The sequence below is a fragment of the Ambystoma mexicanum genome, chromosome 1p (genome assembly GCF_040938575.1).
Source record: "Ambystoma mexicanum isolate Mex_15411 chromosome 1p, UKY_AmexF1_1, whole genome shotgun sequence".
NCBI lineage: Eukaryota > Metazoa > Chordata > Amphibia > Caudata > Ambystomatidae > Ambystoma > Ambystoma mexicanum.
Genome location: NC_090921.1, coordinates 1008252516 through 1008267367, shown reverse-complemented (window position 1 = coordinate 1008267367; position 14852 = coordinate 1008252516). Strand labels below are relative to the sequence as shown.

Here is a 14852-nt window from a genome sequence, read left to right as displayed (position 1 = left end):
AAGGAATCTGCCACTCACACTTATACATACAAGCATATGAAGGTAATATATAGCAATTCAAATATAACTAAAGTTACACCCTTGGCCAACCTCAACTTAATAACCGTTTCTCCTTATAACCTGGGTAATGTCCCCTTCCCCAGATTCAAATCAGGAATGTGCATCAACAGTTCAAAATTATTAAACATCCATTCTACAACCGCGTTCTGGTGATAAGGTTCTTCTTGCTCCAAAAGTCTGCCACTTGGACTTTCCAACAGTTTAAAAGAAATGACAACTGTTTCTCCACTTGTAGCAAAGAGTTCAACACAACCTCTTAGGAAATAAAAACACTTCCACCGTTCATCTGTAGCAACAGCAATGTTTTGTCAGGATGATTTCACAAGATAATGTGGTGGTCTTGGCCACTACTTCACGGGCTTAAACGTCAACATAGTACTTCAACAACTTCTACGTGGTCCACTCACCTGCCAGGTCTACCACTGCAAAGTACCTTGCCCTGGTATACTCGCCTGCAAGGACTAAAAGCTTCCAACACTACGACAAGTACTTTTTTGGTAAAGTTCACTTCAAACAACTTAGCAAAGTCTTTTGACTTTCAACATCAGCAATACATACTTCTTCTGAAAAGGCATGAGCCATATTGATGCCATTTATGCCACATGCAATGCAGATTATGCTCCTCTCCTCCTGAATGCTTTATGTCATGAGGGCAGCTGTTCTGCCACTCTTTATTTTCCAGTCTTACATCAACCAACTGTTGAAAATGGCTTTTTGTCACACTTGCTCTTCTTTGTCTTAGACAATGCTTGTTTGGATCCATCAACTATTGCCTCTTCTCTTTGGCAACAGAGGTTAAATATTGCTTGCTTCTTAATTGCTCCCTCTTGGCTTTGGCAATGGTAGTTTTTTTGCCTTCTTTTGAAATTGCTCTCTTTAGGTTTTGGCAATTACTCCAACCTTTGTTATTACAATTATAACCTTCTTGTCTGTTCCCAAGGTTCTTATTCTGCCCCTTTAGCTGTTTGGTATCAGATTGATATGTCTTCGTCTGCCACTGTAGTCTCTTTACATTAGTTTGGTATTCAATATTTCCAATAGTGGGCAGCGGGCGATTAAGGAGCGTTCCGGGGTCACAATACTAATGTACTTACTGGGTGCTGCATACACGTCTGCTCGCTTTGCTGCCACTTCTGCTTCCTGCTGCACGGCAAGCTACTTATTTCTGCTTCTGCAGCCTGCTCGCCTGCCACCGGAATACAAGTTACTTTGGGAAAACTTCTTACATTAACGCCTCCCACCACGCAATCTCTGTATACAATGCCACAATGGGGAAGGCTTTCTGGAACACTACCCACCGCGCAACCTCTGCATACAGTGTCAATAGAGATCCTCACGAAACAGGCATCCGCTTCACAAATGGCAGTGGCTTTGGCATCTCGGCTTCCCTTCAACTTCTGTCACTGCAGCATGGAGTCTCGTCAATTACTCCACCTTCTGCTTCTTCTAATGGCGTGCACCTAAGGGGCCCTTTATACTCACCAGAACCTCTCAAGTGTGGGTCATTAGATTCACTAGACTGCACCTTGCAGTCTAATGACTCTAAATCCCGCTTCTTCGTCCCAGTACTTTGGGCATTGTGGGACTTGTCGCCAATATTCAAATTACCTTTTCCTTCTACAGTCTCAACTTTACAATAGGCCATTAAGTTTGTAGGGTCTCTGGGAAAGTTATTAATGGGAGTTTCCCATTCCACCGGTCCTTTCCCAGACCTAAGCCCCCCCGGTCATCCTGTGATCCTCCCACAGAACACCATCCCCAGGATCAGGAAGCGTCTGCCTTTCCCTGGCCACATGGGAATCATCTCAGATTCATCACAGCGTGTAACTACATCTTACACTTGTAGACCCTTCAAGCATTCCAGTATATGTACTCTACAGACCTGCTACAAGCTATGACAATGCATTTTATGCCCAACAGACAAAAAACCTGATCATTTTGGTACCAGCACCCTAAGAGACCCCATAAGTGCCCCTGAATCCAGATCTTCAGTAGTGTTACCTATTCAGTACTGAGCCCCAAAAACAGCTCCAAGAATGCATAAGAATCTAAACTTTGAACCTGTTAGACTGGATTTCTAAACTCTGGCCTGGTGGACAGATGTTTAGGAGGCCAACCTAGTTATAGTAAACAGGGTAACTCTGGGAGCTTAGTCACAGTCTACTAGCTTTCCCGCCGGTTTCAGGCACGGTCACTGATGCACGGTGACGGAAGGGGACACAGATGTCTTGGTTGAAGTCGTCCCTCTATATCGGGCCATGTCAATGCTACGACGCGGAAATTTCGCTGGCCCTGGAACGCTTCTGAAGACTAAGTTCGACAGATACAAAGTCGTTGGGAATGGTTGTCCCCACCACTGCTACTGGTCGAAGCACTGATGAAGGTCTTGTAAGATCACTAGCCTGACAGGGCTCCACCGGGACTGCAGCAAAAGTTGGTTGCAAGGCCTTCTCAGGATCGGTCCACAGGTCTTCTGAAGTATTCACGGCTATGCAGGATACTTGGCTCGTCACAGGAGCTCTGGGGAATGGCTGCAGGACTGCTCTTCATATGAAAAAACTCAGGTGACCACAGACACTCAGCCCAACCAATGAAGATCTGCCCCTCACACACCCTAGCAGTGGTCCAATCAGGATCACGGTTGGTGAAACAGATGTTTACACTCCAGACATAATGAAACCAGTTTGTGACCTGTGACCAGCCAGTTCCAACCCACTTCCTGGCTTCCAAACACGCATGACATGCACTAGCCTGCGAAAAACAAGGCTTTCCTGGGCAAAGGCATGACCATTAAAGGATTTTGCTGACCTGAGAGAACAAGAAGGTGGCAGAAAGACAAAATCGGCTAACAAAAAGTGAAAAACCTCATTGCAGGCCCTACACTGTGTACTGGCGCGTTATAAATACCATATCATGTTACAACACTAGCCACAGTTAGTAGCCAAATCGGGTAAACGTGATGAAGCTAAAACAAAATACAGTACAAATAGTGAAAAAGTAACTGCTACCAACACCTTTTCTTTAGGCACATTTGAAAGTAAACAAAAATCCCTTTGAGTGTAACCTAGTCATACAAAAGAAACCCCTTTGCACTGCATTGGAAGTCTGAAGAACTAGTCGGTTTCCCCATAACATTTGAGCAAAAGGCAAGTGGAGTGAAGCTGAAGGCTTCACTTCATTGCATAAACTCAGGACTTTGCGGGATCAAGAGTAAGACTCGGACACAGTAACGTGTTTTGTATTGAATAAAGACTTATCAAAATAAAAAAAGGGAAATACTATCTATCCCCAAATTCTGAGGGGTTTCCCTGACTAAACAAAACTAAGGAACGTGTGTCAGGATGTCTAAAGCAAAAGAATTCTCTGTCCGGTGTCCAAATTCCAAAGCCGACCCTCACACACTAAACTAATATAACGTGAAATGGGGGATGTCTCTTGGCTGAACACCTGCAGCTTCCTTCCAAAGTTCCAAATATCAAGCCTCTAAGGTGCAGAAAAGAAAAATGAATAAAGTTTCAATAAAGAAGGGACCTTTCTGGTTATTCAAAATGTCACCTCATATATTCCACAATCCCAGTGGGGATGGCTCTTCCCTCGAGTGTTCTCCATTTACACAACACTTAACAGTTCTTTCTCTGCACACAGGCTACCTTTTTCAAAAAAGGGGTATGGTTCTTCACTTTTGGTCCACAATTCAAAAGGGAGGGAGGGTTTCTTCCCCTGTTTTCTCAGCACTTCCTGGGGGGGGGTCTCTGCCCAGTTTTTCCAATCACTGATTTACTCGCCTGCAAGGGCATTTTGAGTCCTCAATACTCAAACGCAAATCCCAGGTTCACACTCCATTAGCCTTCACTCGCTTCTGTATCCAGGTAATTATCTTTCCTATTTCAGACCACGGGCCACAGACCACCGACCATTCAACTGTGTTAAATGTCTCAGCTCCCTTTTGTGGGTTTTTGCTTTTTACTAACGGGACATGGCATCCACCCTGAAGTGCCAATCTCCTTCTCCGGGCTTACCGGTCTTCTCTGGCAGCTTCGGCGTCCCTCACAGTTTCCACCGCTGTCTGTCTGCTTCCTTGGAGCATGTCTCGTCGGCTTCTCTGTTCCCACATAGCCGCCTCCTTCGGTCTGCAGCTCCTGCTCCTCGGGATGGCAGCATTTTCGCTCTAGTCTGAGACCTTTCCTCCGGAGTCCCAACCAGCATTGGGAGGGCAGATTCTCCTGTTCTGTTGAGTGTTCCATATTTGAATGTCCCGGCACCTGTTAACATCTTCCAATGACTAGAATGCAGCATTGGTTTGCCACTTCTAGTGATCTTCATCACTACATCCCCTCTTCCTCGTCTCAGTCCTATAAAAGGAGGTGGAATGTACATAAGTCCCAGTACTTGTTAACATCCTACCCCGACTGGAACGCAGTGTGGGCATGCCGCTTCTAGTGATCTTAGTTCCTCCATCTCTCTTTCTCGTCTCAGCATTAAAGGGGGAGGTATGCATATAAGGTTGGTGATCAGTAAACGACAGATTCTTTATCCACTCTACAATATGATATACAACAATGGGAAGGTGAAGGCGTGTTGTTAGGTCCTAATGAAACAGTGGGATGCCATGTTTGATCTAGCGTGTCTATCCCACTCTCATGAGGGTTGTCTCCCCCTCATGTGGTCCTCCCTCAGATAGAGTCCACCAGGATCAGGATTAAGTAGCTTCTGCCTTTCCTGGGGTATATCACAAGACACTTTCCCTGGGAAAGGAGTGACGAAATCGCTAGATTCATCACAGGAGAAAAAAACAAAAGCAAAATGTTTGGGGGTCCATAAAATATGAAGGAAAAGTTGCTCCAAGAGAAAACTTTCCTAACACCTGTCATGACACAGCACAGCATTTATCCACCAAGTTGAGTTCTTTAATGTGTCACAACTATAACTTAACATCTCAGATTAGTTTGTTAGTTTGCTAGCTCCTCATCACTACCAAGAGGCCAGAAACCAATGCCTTTTCTCCTCACCTGGAATAATTTTGCAATCTCCCAGGCTCTGGATCTTCCGATCCAAGATGCGGCGCCCTCTTGTAAGGGTTTTCAGAAACTGTGTCTCCTCCTCATTAATGATGTCCTTTACCATTTCAGGGTCCTTCTTCAATTCGGGAAATGCATCACCCTGAAATGGAAACATATGGAGGAGATTAATGAAAAGGGTAAACATTTAAAACATTAGAGTGATGCATGAAAATAAAGACATTGGAAAAGAGTCCCTAAAACACTCCTGATTAGGACATCAATACAGACGAAAAGTTTGGAATCTTTGCCTCTATTGCTCTTCGAAGCACATCTTTGAGATACCTGCTCAAATAGGTTTAGTCTAATTGCTTACTGGGACTTTACCTTGTCAAAAATAGTTAAAAGCCCCTCTCTGCGGGAGATGAAGGGGGAGTTCATAGCCAGCCCTGGCTCTAAGGAAAAACACAGGAAAGGGCCCCAATTCCCAACTCCCCCCCCCCCCTCAAGCCCCATAGCTGCATTTCAGACCCTTACCTCCAGCCTTGCCTCATGAGCCGTATAGTGGTCAGTGTTTGTCTTTATTTTCAGGCCACTACGGAGTGATGCTGAGAAACCCCAGAGAAGGCCAAGTAAAAGTAGCATCCCATGCTCCAAAAGAAAGAGGTGCAGAGCGCGTGCGAGAGAGGCAGAAAGGCAGTTCAGAGAGGGCTCAAAGTCTTCATAAACAGCAGAATACGAAGAGTTCCTGTGGATTTCTTCAAGTCTCTAGTGTCATAGAAGCAGCAAGTTAACAAAAAACGAAGGCGACCCTATTAAGGACTCGATGAAGGAACACAAGCAGCGGCTTGAGTCCGAGGTAAGAGGGGGTCACCCTGGACACCTCTACGTGCACTCCAACGCTCTGGAACGACTTTCTGGAATCAGGTAAGCAATACCTTTCTCCCTACAGTACCTTAGGTTACAAGAAAATGTTTGTGCTGGATGCTCCATGGTGTTGGAGCTCTGGATCCAACCTCCGGATTCCTTGGTCCGATGACTGAAGGCAGGACAATGGGCTGGATCCCTCAGCAGCAGTCTCGAGGGAGGACCTGGGGCATGACTTTCAGCAACTTCTTGGTTCACTCTGCGGTTTTCGTGCCTCTTCTGCAGCACAAACAAAGGACACGGATCGCACAGTCAATCTTCTTCGCTTCCTGCTGTCCCACACTCTGGTGAGGAGGTCTGGGCGAGTTGAATCGGATCTCTGGAGCGTCCTTACGGGTTCAGCAAAGATTTGGACGGATTCAGCCTTTCCACAACAATGTACTTGAAATGGACAGCAGGTCTCCTGGTATCCTGCTAGAGCTGGGTTCTGCAGCTCTGGAAACTCCTAGGACCTCGGGAGATGGCTCAATTCAAAGTTCCCACCAACCAAAGGGAAGTAGGAGTCCTCTTGGTGACTCCTGTCACACAGAAAACTGGGTCAGGACAGCAGTGGTTGCTTCAAGGTCTTGCAAAGGGTCTGCATGCGACTCTGGTCGTCGTTTTCTTCAGTTACTTCAGCTTCCAGTGGTCGACTTGCCTTTCACTCCAGAAGCCTCACCTTTTATACAGTTCCAGCACACACGCCTCTGTAATCTCTCTCAGCATTTTACAGCATTTTACAGAAAGGGGCGCTAGGCTGTCCAATCATGACAGCCAGCCCCCCAGTGGGAGCTGGTCCTGTTCAGGCCTTCTGGCAGACAGATGACTGGGGGTGTAAAACTCCTCCCCCACTTCCTGCCTGCCCAGACACTTGGAGCCTAGGCGGGGACACCCAAGGGTTTCCGCTAAAGGCAAAACACACACACTGACCGCCCCATGCAGGTTGGTAGAAGAAGGGCTAACAGAGAACAACCACGCTAGTAATGGCGAAAAAAGAAGGGAGGCCCCAAGTTGGTACTTGGATGACCCTATTGTGCACTAATGAGGCTATGGACATAGCCTGCGGTACACACATTACACAATAGTTGTTAGAACCAGTCCACTGCCACCAGCCATAACTAGGAGATTGTCTATGTGACTTAAAAGTCACAGGAGCAGAGAGAAGGGGGTTCCTAGGGATCCCTTTGGCACTCCACATTAGGTGGCGTGTGCCAATTTCTCAGGCTATGGAGTTTTGGGAGAGATACTAAGTATCAACTGTAGTTACTTGAGGTTATAGAAACACATCTAAAAGGAGGACCCCAAAGGGTCCCCAGCAACATTGCCCATAAGGAGCTGTGTGCTACATTAGGAGAATACAGATGCCTTGAAGAGCTGGGAGTCTCATTAGGAGAGGCGATGAAGCATAATGATAAATCTCCCCAACACGAACAAGTGTCCGATCAACTGCCTCGGAAGCCGGTATCATGTGACCCCGCCCCACGCTTCTGCAAACCAAGTAAGTTATTTAGTTAGGGAAAGTTTATGCAGACCTACGAGAGGACTTGTAGCGAGATACCTTACCCAACTCCATTTCATGTTCCCTTTGCTTGACCTGCTATACCCGCCTCTGCTATATACAAAGATGCTTCACAGCTAGGTTCACACTGCATATTATAAGTAGAACCACTGGGGGTTGTCCATCAAAAGGGAAAGGAGGGAGGGAAGTTTACCAAAACACACTTCTTATACATATGCTTGTGTCATATATTTCAACTTGATTTTACCAACCCTGCATACCAGGAGCCTCTAGAAACAACATCATGCAGTTGTGGACCAGACAGTAAAGAGTGTTTCTGCTCATTCTAATTTGAGCCTCAGAAGCACTGTCTCTAGTCGAGTTTTCAACAATTACACCCTACTGTGGCAGACCCCATTTCCATCAAGCCATCCATGTACTGACACAGGGGCACAAAGCACCCCAGCCAAGGCACTTCTGAAGAAAGGTGAACGATTTGTATGGAATTTGGAAGCTCAGAAAGCCTTTAATACCTTGAAGACAGCCTTCACTACCGCACACATTTTGCACATACCCGATAAAAAGAAGTTGTTCATTGTAGAGACTGATGCCTCCAATAGCGCCATTGGAGCTGTCCTGTAGCAAGAGGATGAAAAAGGTAGTTTCCCCCATAGCCCATCTTTCCACCATGCTCTCTTCATCCAAAATAAACTACACTGTATTGGAAAAAGATTTGTTGGCAATCAAGAAAGCATTCCAAGAATGGTGGCTCCTGCTATTGCACAAAGGAATGTCCACACACTGTATCTCAGTGGCAGAAATAATAAGGAAAACACACAGAGAAATGGTAGGACAAGGACCTGTCCCTCCAAAAGGCATTTCCAGCATCACAGAAAGATAGGAGTTTGCACTTTTCACGTAATAAATATCAGCAGTGAGATGGAAAATCAGAGTCAGTGTTCTTCTGAACCCGCCTAGCACATATAAAAGTAACCGAAAATCTTCTCTGAAAAATGCTAGGGTGATACAAATATATCCATTGCACTGCGCTATAAGGTGCTTTGTCCAATGTAAACATATAAAGTCTTCCCATTACCGATGGTCTGAAGTACTGAACAGGAGTGAAGCAGAAGGCTCTACTTCGCTTCAAAAAGTCAGGATAAAAACATAGCAACAAGAATGGCATTCCATAGGAAACTATGGAGGGAAAGTTGCAAAAAGAAAATCATTCCCCAACACTGACTCATTTGTTTTCCTGACATTTTAACAAGCAAATTGCTTGCTCTACTACACTTGTCACTACAACTCTTTAGGCAACACTGTAGAGTCCTTTTGGCTGTCGGCACAGGGTGACTGTCTCAGATTTCATTTCTTTATAGCACTACTGGTCCCTATGGCCATTAGCACAGGGGGCCTATACCAACATCTCTTTTTCTGCAGTGTGTTCCGGACAGGTGTTATATTCTAGGTCCACTACTTTGTACTTTTGTCGCAAGACTGCCTTTTATCCAGCACAGTGGACAACATGTTTACCTTGTGCGTAAACCCCCCTTTGTGATCCCCTGGCATGGTTTAGCCATTTGCTTCCTGTTCAGAAAGTAGGACCGCCATATATGTTCTTACCGCTTTGCAGGATCTGTACAAGACTAGGGAAGGGCAGCTGTGTGCTTGGAGCTGGTTTCGATGGGATAGAGCTCCCAGAAGCCCTAATCCAGATTTTAAGGAAGGGAGGGTATCAACAGTAAGCCAGACAAGTGACCACAGTTCAAGGGTGTTTATTGGGTATAATGTCCTTTCACCAACACCTGCTTTTACAACAGGTGTTATGCCGCAGTAGTTTTTCCGAAAAACTCCATTGACATTTTTCAGGGAGGGGGGGGGACGGCAATAAATGGTTGGGGGGAATATAGTTCAAGGAAGGGGTTTTTTTTGTGGAAAAACTCCCGCAGCAAAACAACCTTCGTAAAAACGGATGTCAGTAAAATGACATGGAACCGTTTATTGAACTTCAACAAGAGTGTGATAAACTCCTATCTAATCCTAAATCTACAAATGGGAGCAAGCTACGACCATCAAATAATAAGAAAGCAGTCCTAGTGTAGTGTTGTCAAAATAAAAGGGCCTATACTTAAACAAAATATTGCCAATCCTTACCTGTAAATACAAATAATGTGGGGTAGTGTTTATGAAAAACAGACACGCTCAGAATAATGACATGTCAGGATGTTCAGGCCACTGGCCTCCCTTCGCCAGGTTTTCAGCACAGGACAGGGCGGTTCACTCAAGGATAGCACATTATGGCTTCTTCGACACGAGGATACAGTTCAATTTCTGATATCAGGGCTTTCTGTACCCAAGTCTCTTTACCTTTCAAAGTCTCTTGATTCAGAGGGCCTGATGTACCGAAACAAACAAAAAAGTACCTTTCCCTTACAAGTACTCCTATCCGGTGATTCACTCTTCACCCTGGATCTCACCCAGCCGGGCTCACATCCCTTGTATACAACTTTCGTTACTTTGGATACCACCTCTTCCGGGCTCCGATCCCTTTTTCAAATGTTCAGAGAATACTCGTTCTCGGGTGACTCACGGTTCACCTCGGATCCCCCTCAACAGGGCTCAGATCCTTCCTCTTACACAATTGGTCTCCCTCAGCCGGGCTCGGACCAATTTCAGTTTTGACTTTTCAATGTGCACAGGGTTTAGCTTGACCCGCTGCAGGACCACTTTGATTTCACAAATCCTTTTTACATTTGCCGCCTCTCAGGTGGATACCTAACAGACCGTCAAACCAGCAACCACGTGGTGCCGGACCACTCTATATACGGTATCTATTTTGGCTTCAAAATATCAGTCGCACCTATTTGCTCATCTCTCGTCACATACTCTTCACACACTGTTTTCTGCAGATTTCTCCATACAATGTTGGCACTTGCAACCTGGGTCTAACACAGACCGGTCTGCTATCAGTCTCCCCGACTTATTGGCTGTGCTCACTTTACTGGCGCTTTTTTGTAGGAGCCAAGGACAGTACCACAGCAGCGAATGGTCCTCCCCGCATTGGCTATCGACGCAGGAAAGCCCTGGGTACCTCTGACACACAATGCAGGTTTATTCAGCTTCAATTCCAGGTCTTATGTTTCTTGTTCTCGAAGGCTTGTGAAAGTAAGTTTCTCTGAAAAGGTCAAGGGCACTTCCCTCCTTGCAACCCTCTCTGTTCTTGCAGTCTTTCTCATCTTGGAACTGCTGCTTTCTCATGGGCTTTGCCTTGCTCAGAATGTGCTTTCATGCACCGCCTTTTATCCGTGTGGGGAAGTGTGATGGAAAGTGTAATGATCAGTAATTGCCAGAGTCTGCCTGACCATTGTGTTGGGACATGTCAGGTATACTGCTAGGGTGTAGTCCGTTTTTGTCTCACAGTGACCTGTCGCGAGAAAGTGTTTGTGTCAGGAAAGGTAGGTGTAGGTCAGGCAGGGGCGAGGGGCGGGGGGGGAGGGTTTGAGTTCCTATGTTTCCTACCTGGTAGGATGGGGCAAAGTTGTTACAGGGAAGGGGATACTGCGTCTCACCATCCAGTGTCCCACACTCCCCGAAGACCCCCCATCCAGGTGATCCTCCCGCACTGGTCCACCTCCAGGAACTGGATCCAAAAGCGATGGCCGTGTCTTGGCGACTTGGACGACAGATTCCCTGGGGATTAGCGAGTGAGACCTTCAGGTTTCTCACAACATCCATATACTGAATGATCTCATAGATGCATGTAAGCTGGATATCCAGGATTGGATAACAACTTTGTTTAAATGCTGCATTAATTGACCACCGGAAACGAACTCCATAGCACCGACAGCATCTAGGACGATACCGGAACCACTGCTGTGACAGCAATTGCAAAACCATCTCACATAAGGCAGCTTTGCCTCTAAACCACAGAACGAGGTTAGGTAAGATTTTAATATTAGTGATACATCTTCCTGACCAGTGTCAACCCCATAACTATTTGCTTGGACTTGGTGATTATTTTCCCTTGTCCCTAGGTGAGTGGTAATCTTTTCCCCCCTCTCAACTAGTATTCTATTATTTTTATGGGTGACCTTCTTATGTCTCTCGTTAGTGTGGGATTGGAGTTAGAGTTCCCTATACATTTTGGACTTCGGCTGGGTTGCCACTTTGGGCAACCCTTTTTAATTATCTTATTTCTCAGGTGAACTACTGTTCCCAAGAAGTAAAGTGGGATTCCCATCCCAGTTACATTTATTTTAGTGAGCCAGCACAACCCATCTTATGTGGAGTGCTGGGGAGATCGAATGTATTCCCTTGCTTACTAACCTGGTAACATTTTTGCTACAATTACAAGTTAACTTGAATGGCAGGTTGCAGTTGTTTTAGTCATTACTCGCAGGCTGTCAAATCAGCCGCAGTAATGCACAGGAAGGGCACCATTCTGCTAGAATGATGGGCGCTTTCTTTTCTGCCATTTTTTAGTATCCTTCTTTCTTAGGTCTTCATCTACCGTCCTAGGCGGAAAAGACCTTGGTTGTAGTTTTGTCTTCGGCAGGAGTCCGTTGTGTTACACGCGAGGCTCCAGAGTGTCTGAAGGCAGGAAGCAAGGGAGGAGTCCAAAACTCTGTAGCCCTTTGTCTTTCACCTTGGCTGAAAGGAACCATTTCCTACTCGGGAGCTGGCTGTTCCGATTGGATAGCCATCAACCTCTTTTCTGTAAAATGCAGGGAGAGTTTGCAGAAGTTATGCTATAGTTACTGATAGAGACTGATCCTGGAAGCTGCTGACACATCAACCACTGGAGCTTAATCCGGGGAGGAAGATTAAGACATGGCAGCTGTAATTATTTCCAGCGACCAGAGAGCCTACTCTGTAATCGGAGCCTGATGTAACCCTTTCCTTAAATCCGACCTGAGGGGTCCCAAAAACGACGGGTCCTAACCAGAGGCTTGCGAGACCCACCAGTCTCAAGAAGACATGCAAAACAAGCCATCCCTCAACGTGCTGTGACCCTGCTGGGCTACAAACCACCAATACCAGGGGACCTCGGGCCCAAGTGCAGTGCCATGTCTTTCAAAGTCCGAATCCTGCTCAAACGTTGGCGGATTCCTGCGTGACCTCCAGCGACACGATTCAAATCCCTGAAGCCCACTCACCGGAGTGCTGGGCCGAGAGCGTGAAGAGAATCCGACCAGTGATATTTGTTCCTCATGGGTTTCCTTTAATAGGGCGCCAAATCTACAGAGCAGCAAGAAGCTTGGATGAATCCTTGTTGGAGGCCTTTTCTGACAACTGTCGCTGTAAGTTCCAATCTAGTGCCAGTTTCTTTCATCACCAGACCAAGATTCCAGGTCCTGTGCTGCTGCAGCGTGAAGCCATCCACCCAGGAGTTCTTCTTTTCTGCTAAGGTACTGCCGTTTGCTTGGGTAATACTAAACTCCAGTCTTTTGTCGATCTTGTGAGGTTGAGTGGGGTGTTTGCGAGTTTGCCCATACCCTTCGCCCTGGCCTAACGCTGAACTCCTAGAGTCTTCTGTGAAGCCCCTGAACACTTTCAACTCTGAAGCTAATACTTGTTTGAAGAGATATCCTCTGGAACTCTGACTTTGCTGCGCCTGAACACTATCCTGACCTGCCTACAGCTGGCTGCTAGACCGCTGGGGTCCCTGTTCTGCCTTTGAGAAAAATCATGCAATAGAATAGGGCAGGACTATAAAACATAAGGCTTGCCTTGAAAATATAACAAGTACTTACTTGTGAATGAGTTCGTGTTGTAACTATCTCTGTAATTGAATAGGTTACAAAGTGTCTTAAAGTTATTACTTAACGTTGGAGTTGCATTCTGCCCCTCTAAAAAGTATATTAGTTGGTTTACTTACTTGGAATAGTGTTCCACTCTTCTTAAAAGTAATTGTGTTGGTACGGTTATATTATTCTTAACTGAAAGAGTGTAAAAGCTTACCAATAGGGTTTACCTACCTTGAATAACTGTTCTTCTTAAACTGTACCACTGGGTTTTGCTTTCCCCGATCTGCTTCAATACATTACTAAAACAGTCTTGAAGTATCTTTGAGTTGCTTGTAGCCCCTCTGAAAAGTATATAGTTTCTTACTTACGTTAAATTGCTGATTGCCTTCTTAAACATCTGCTAAGAGTTCTTACCTTAGAAATGAATTGTTACTCACTGTAGTGACTAACGTACTTAGCCGGGGAACGGGAGACAGAACCTTTTGCACCAGAAAAATCTTCTTTCCCTTTAAATTTAGAGTGGCACGCAGCCCTGGGAGCATGCGCTCACCTGACTCTGCCCACTGGTGCCCCTCCTCAGTCCCCATTGACGCGTCAACAATATTTAGCATTGCCTAATGACACCAGTATTATTGGGGGATGGTGGGATTTATGGAGGAAAGGGACTAAATACGTTAGTCACTACGGTGAGTAACTATTAATTACTCTTACGTACCGTCCCCATTCCTCCATACTGTATGAGCGATTACAACTGAACGTAGCCCCAGGAGAGACCCTCCTTAAGCAAACAGGTTTCTCAGAACCGCCTGCCCAAACGCTGCGTCTGATCTGGAGGCGGTGTCCAGACAGAAGTGCTTACAGGAAGCCAAAGGGGTGGCCCAGGTAGCCGCCCTGCTGATGACCTGCCACGGCACATGCCGTTGAAACGCGATGGCCGTGGCTTTGGCTCTGACCGCATGGGCATGCAAATTCGCCGGCACTGGTTTGTGCTGCCCCTCATAGGCCTCCTTGATGGCCGCGACCATCCACCTTGCTACAGAGGCCTTGGAGGCCTGATAGCCGGTCCTTGAACCACCAAAGGTGATGAAGAGGGCAAATCCTTGGTCCTGTCAAGGTAGTATTTTGGCATGCGTCTGACATCCAGACGGTGCAAGACCCTCTGTGAGTCATCCTTGGGGTTGGCGAAGAAGGTGGGAAAGACTTTCCTTGTTCAGATGGAAGGAGGACGTCATCTTGGGTAGGAACGCAGGGTGCGTCCGGAAGACCACCTTGTCCTTAAAGGTAGTGTAGGGCTCTGGTTCCACGAGAGCCTGGATTTCGCCAACTCTACGAGCGGAGGTGAGGCCTACGAGCAGCACAGTCTTTAGGGTGACCAGCCTGATGTCCGCGGACACCATTGGCTTGAACGTTTTGTGAGCCAAGGTGCCCAGGACAACATTGAGGTCCCACACAGGGTTTAGCTTCTTTATAGGCGTGTAGAGCCTGTGGAGGCCTGCCAGATGCCGTTTGACCACCGGGTTACTGGACAAAAAAGCCCTCCTCCAAATTTCTGTAGGCTACTATGGCTGCCAGATAGGTGCGGCATTTGTGTCCACCTGCTCTCTGGAGTGGGCGAGGTGTGCCGAGAAGGAGAGTATGTTGTTC

The 14852-nt window shown here is 46.4% G+C and overlaps 1 protein-coding gene across 1 annotated transcript in view; it reads right to left on the bottom strand.

Annotated features, from left to right (window-relative positions):
• The window catches only part of AARS1 (alanyl-tRNA synthetase 1), a 751871-nt gene that overhangs the window by 344503 nt on the left and 392516 nt on the right, over window positions 1–14852 (bottom strand). The window contains exon 9 of the mRNA XM_069655037.1: window positions 5070–5220. Within this exon, the coding sequence (XP_069511138.1) occupies window positions 5070–5220 (151 nt within the window). The remainder of the gene's footprint in view (window positions 1–5069; window positions 5221–14852) is intronic.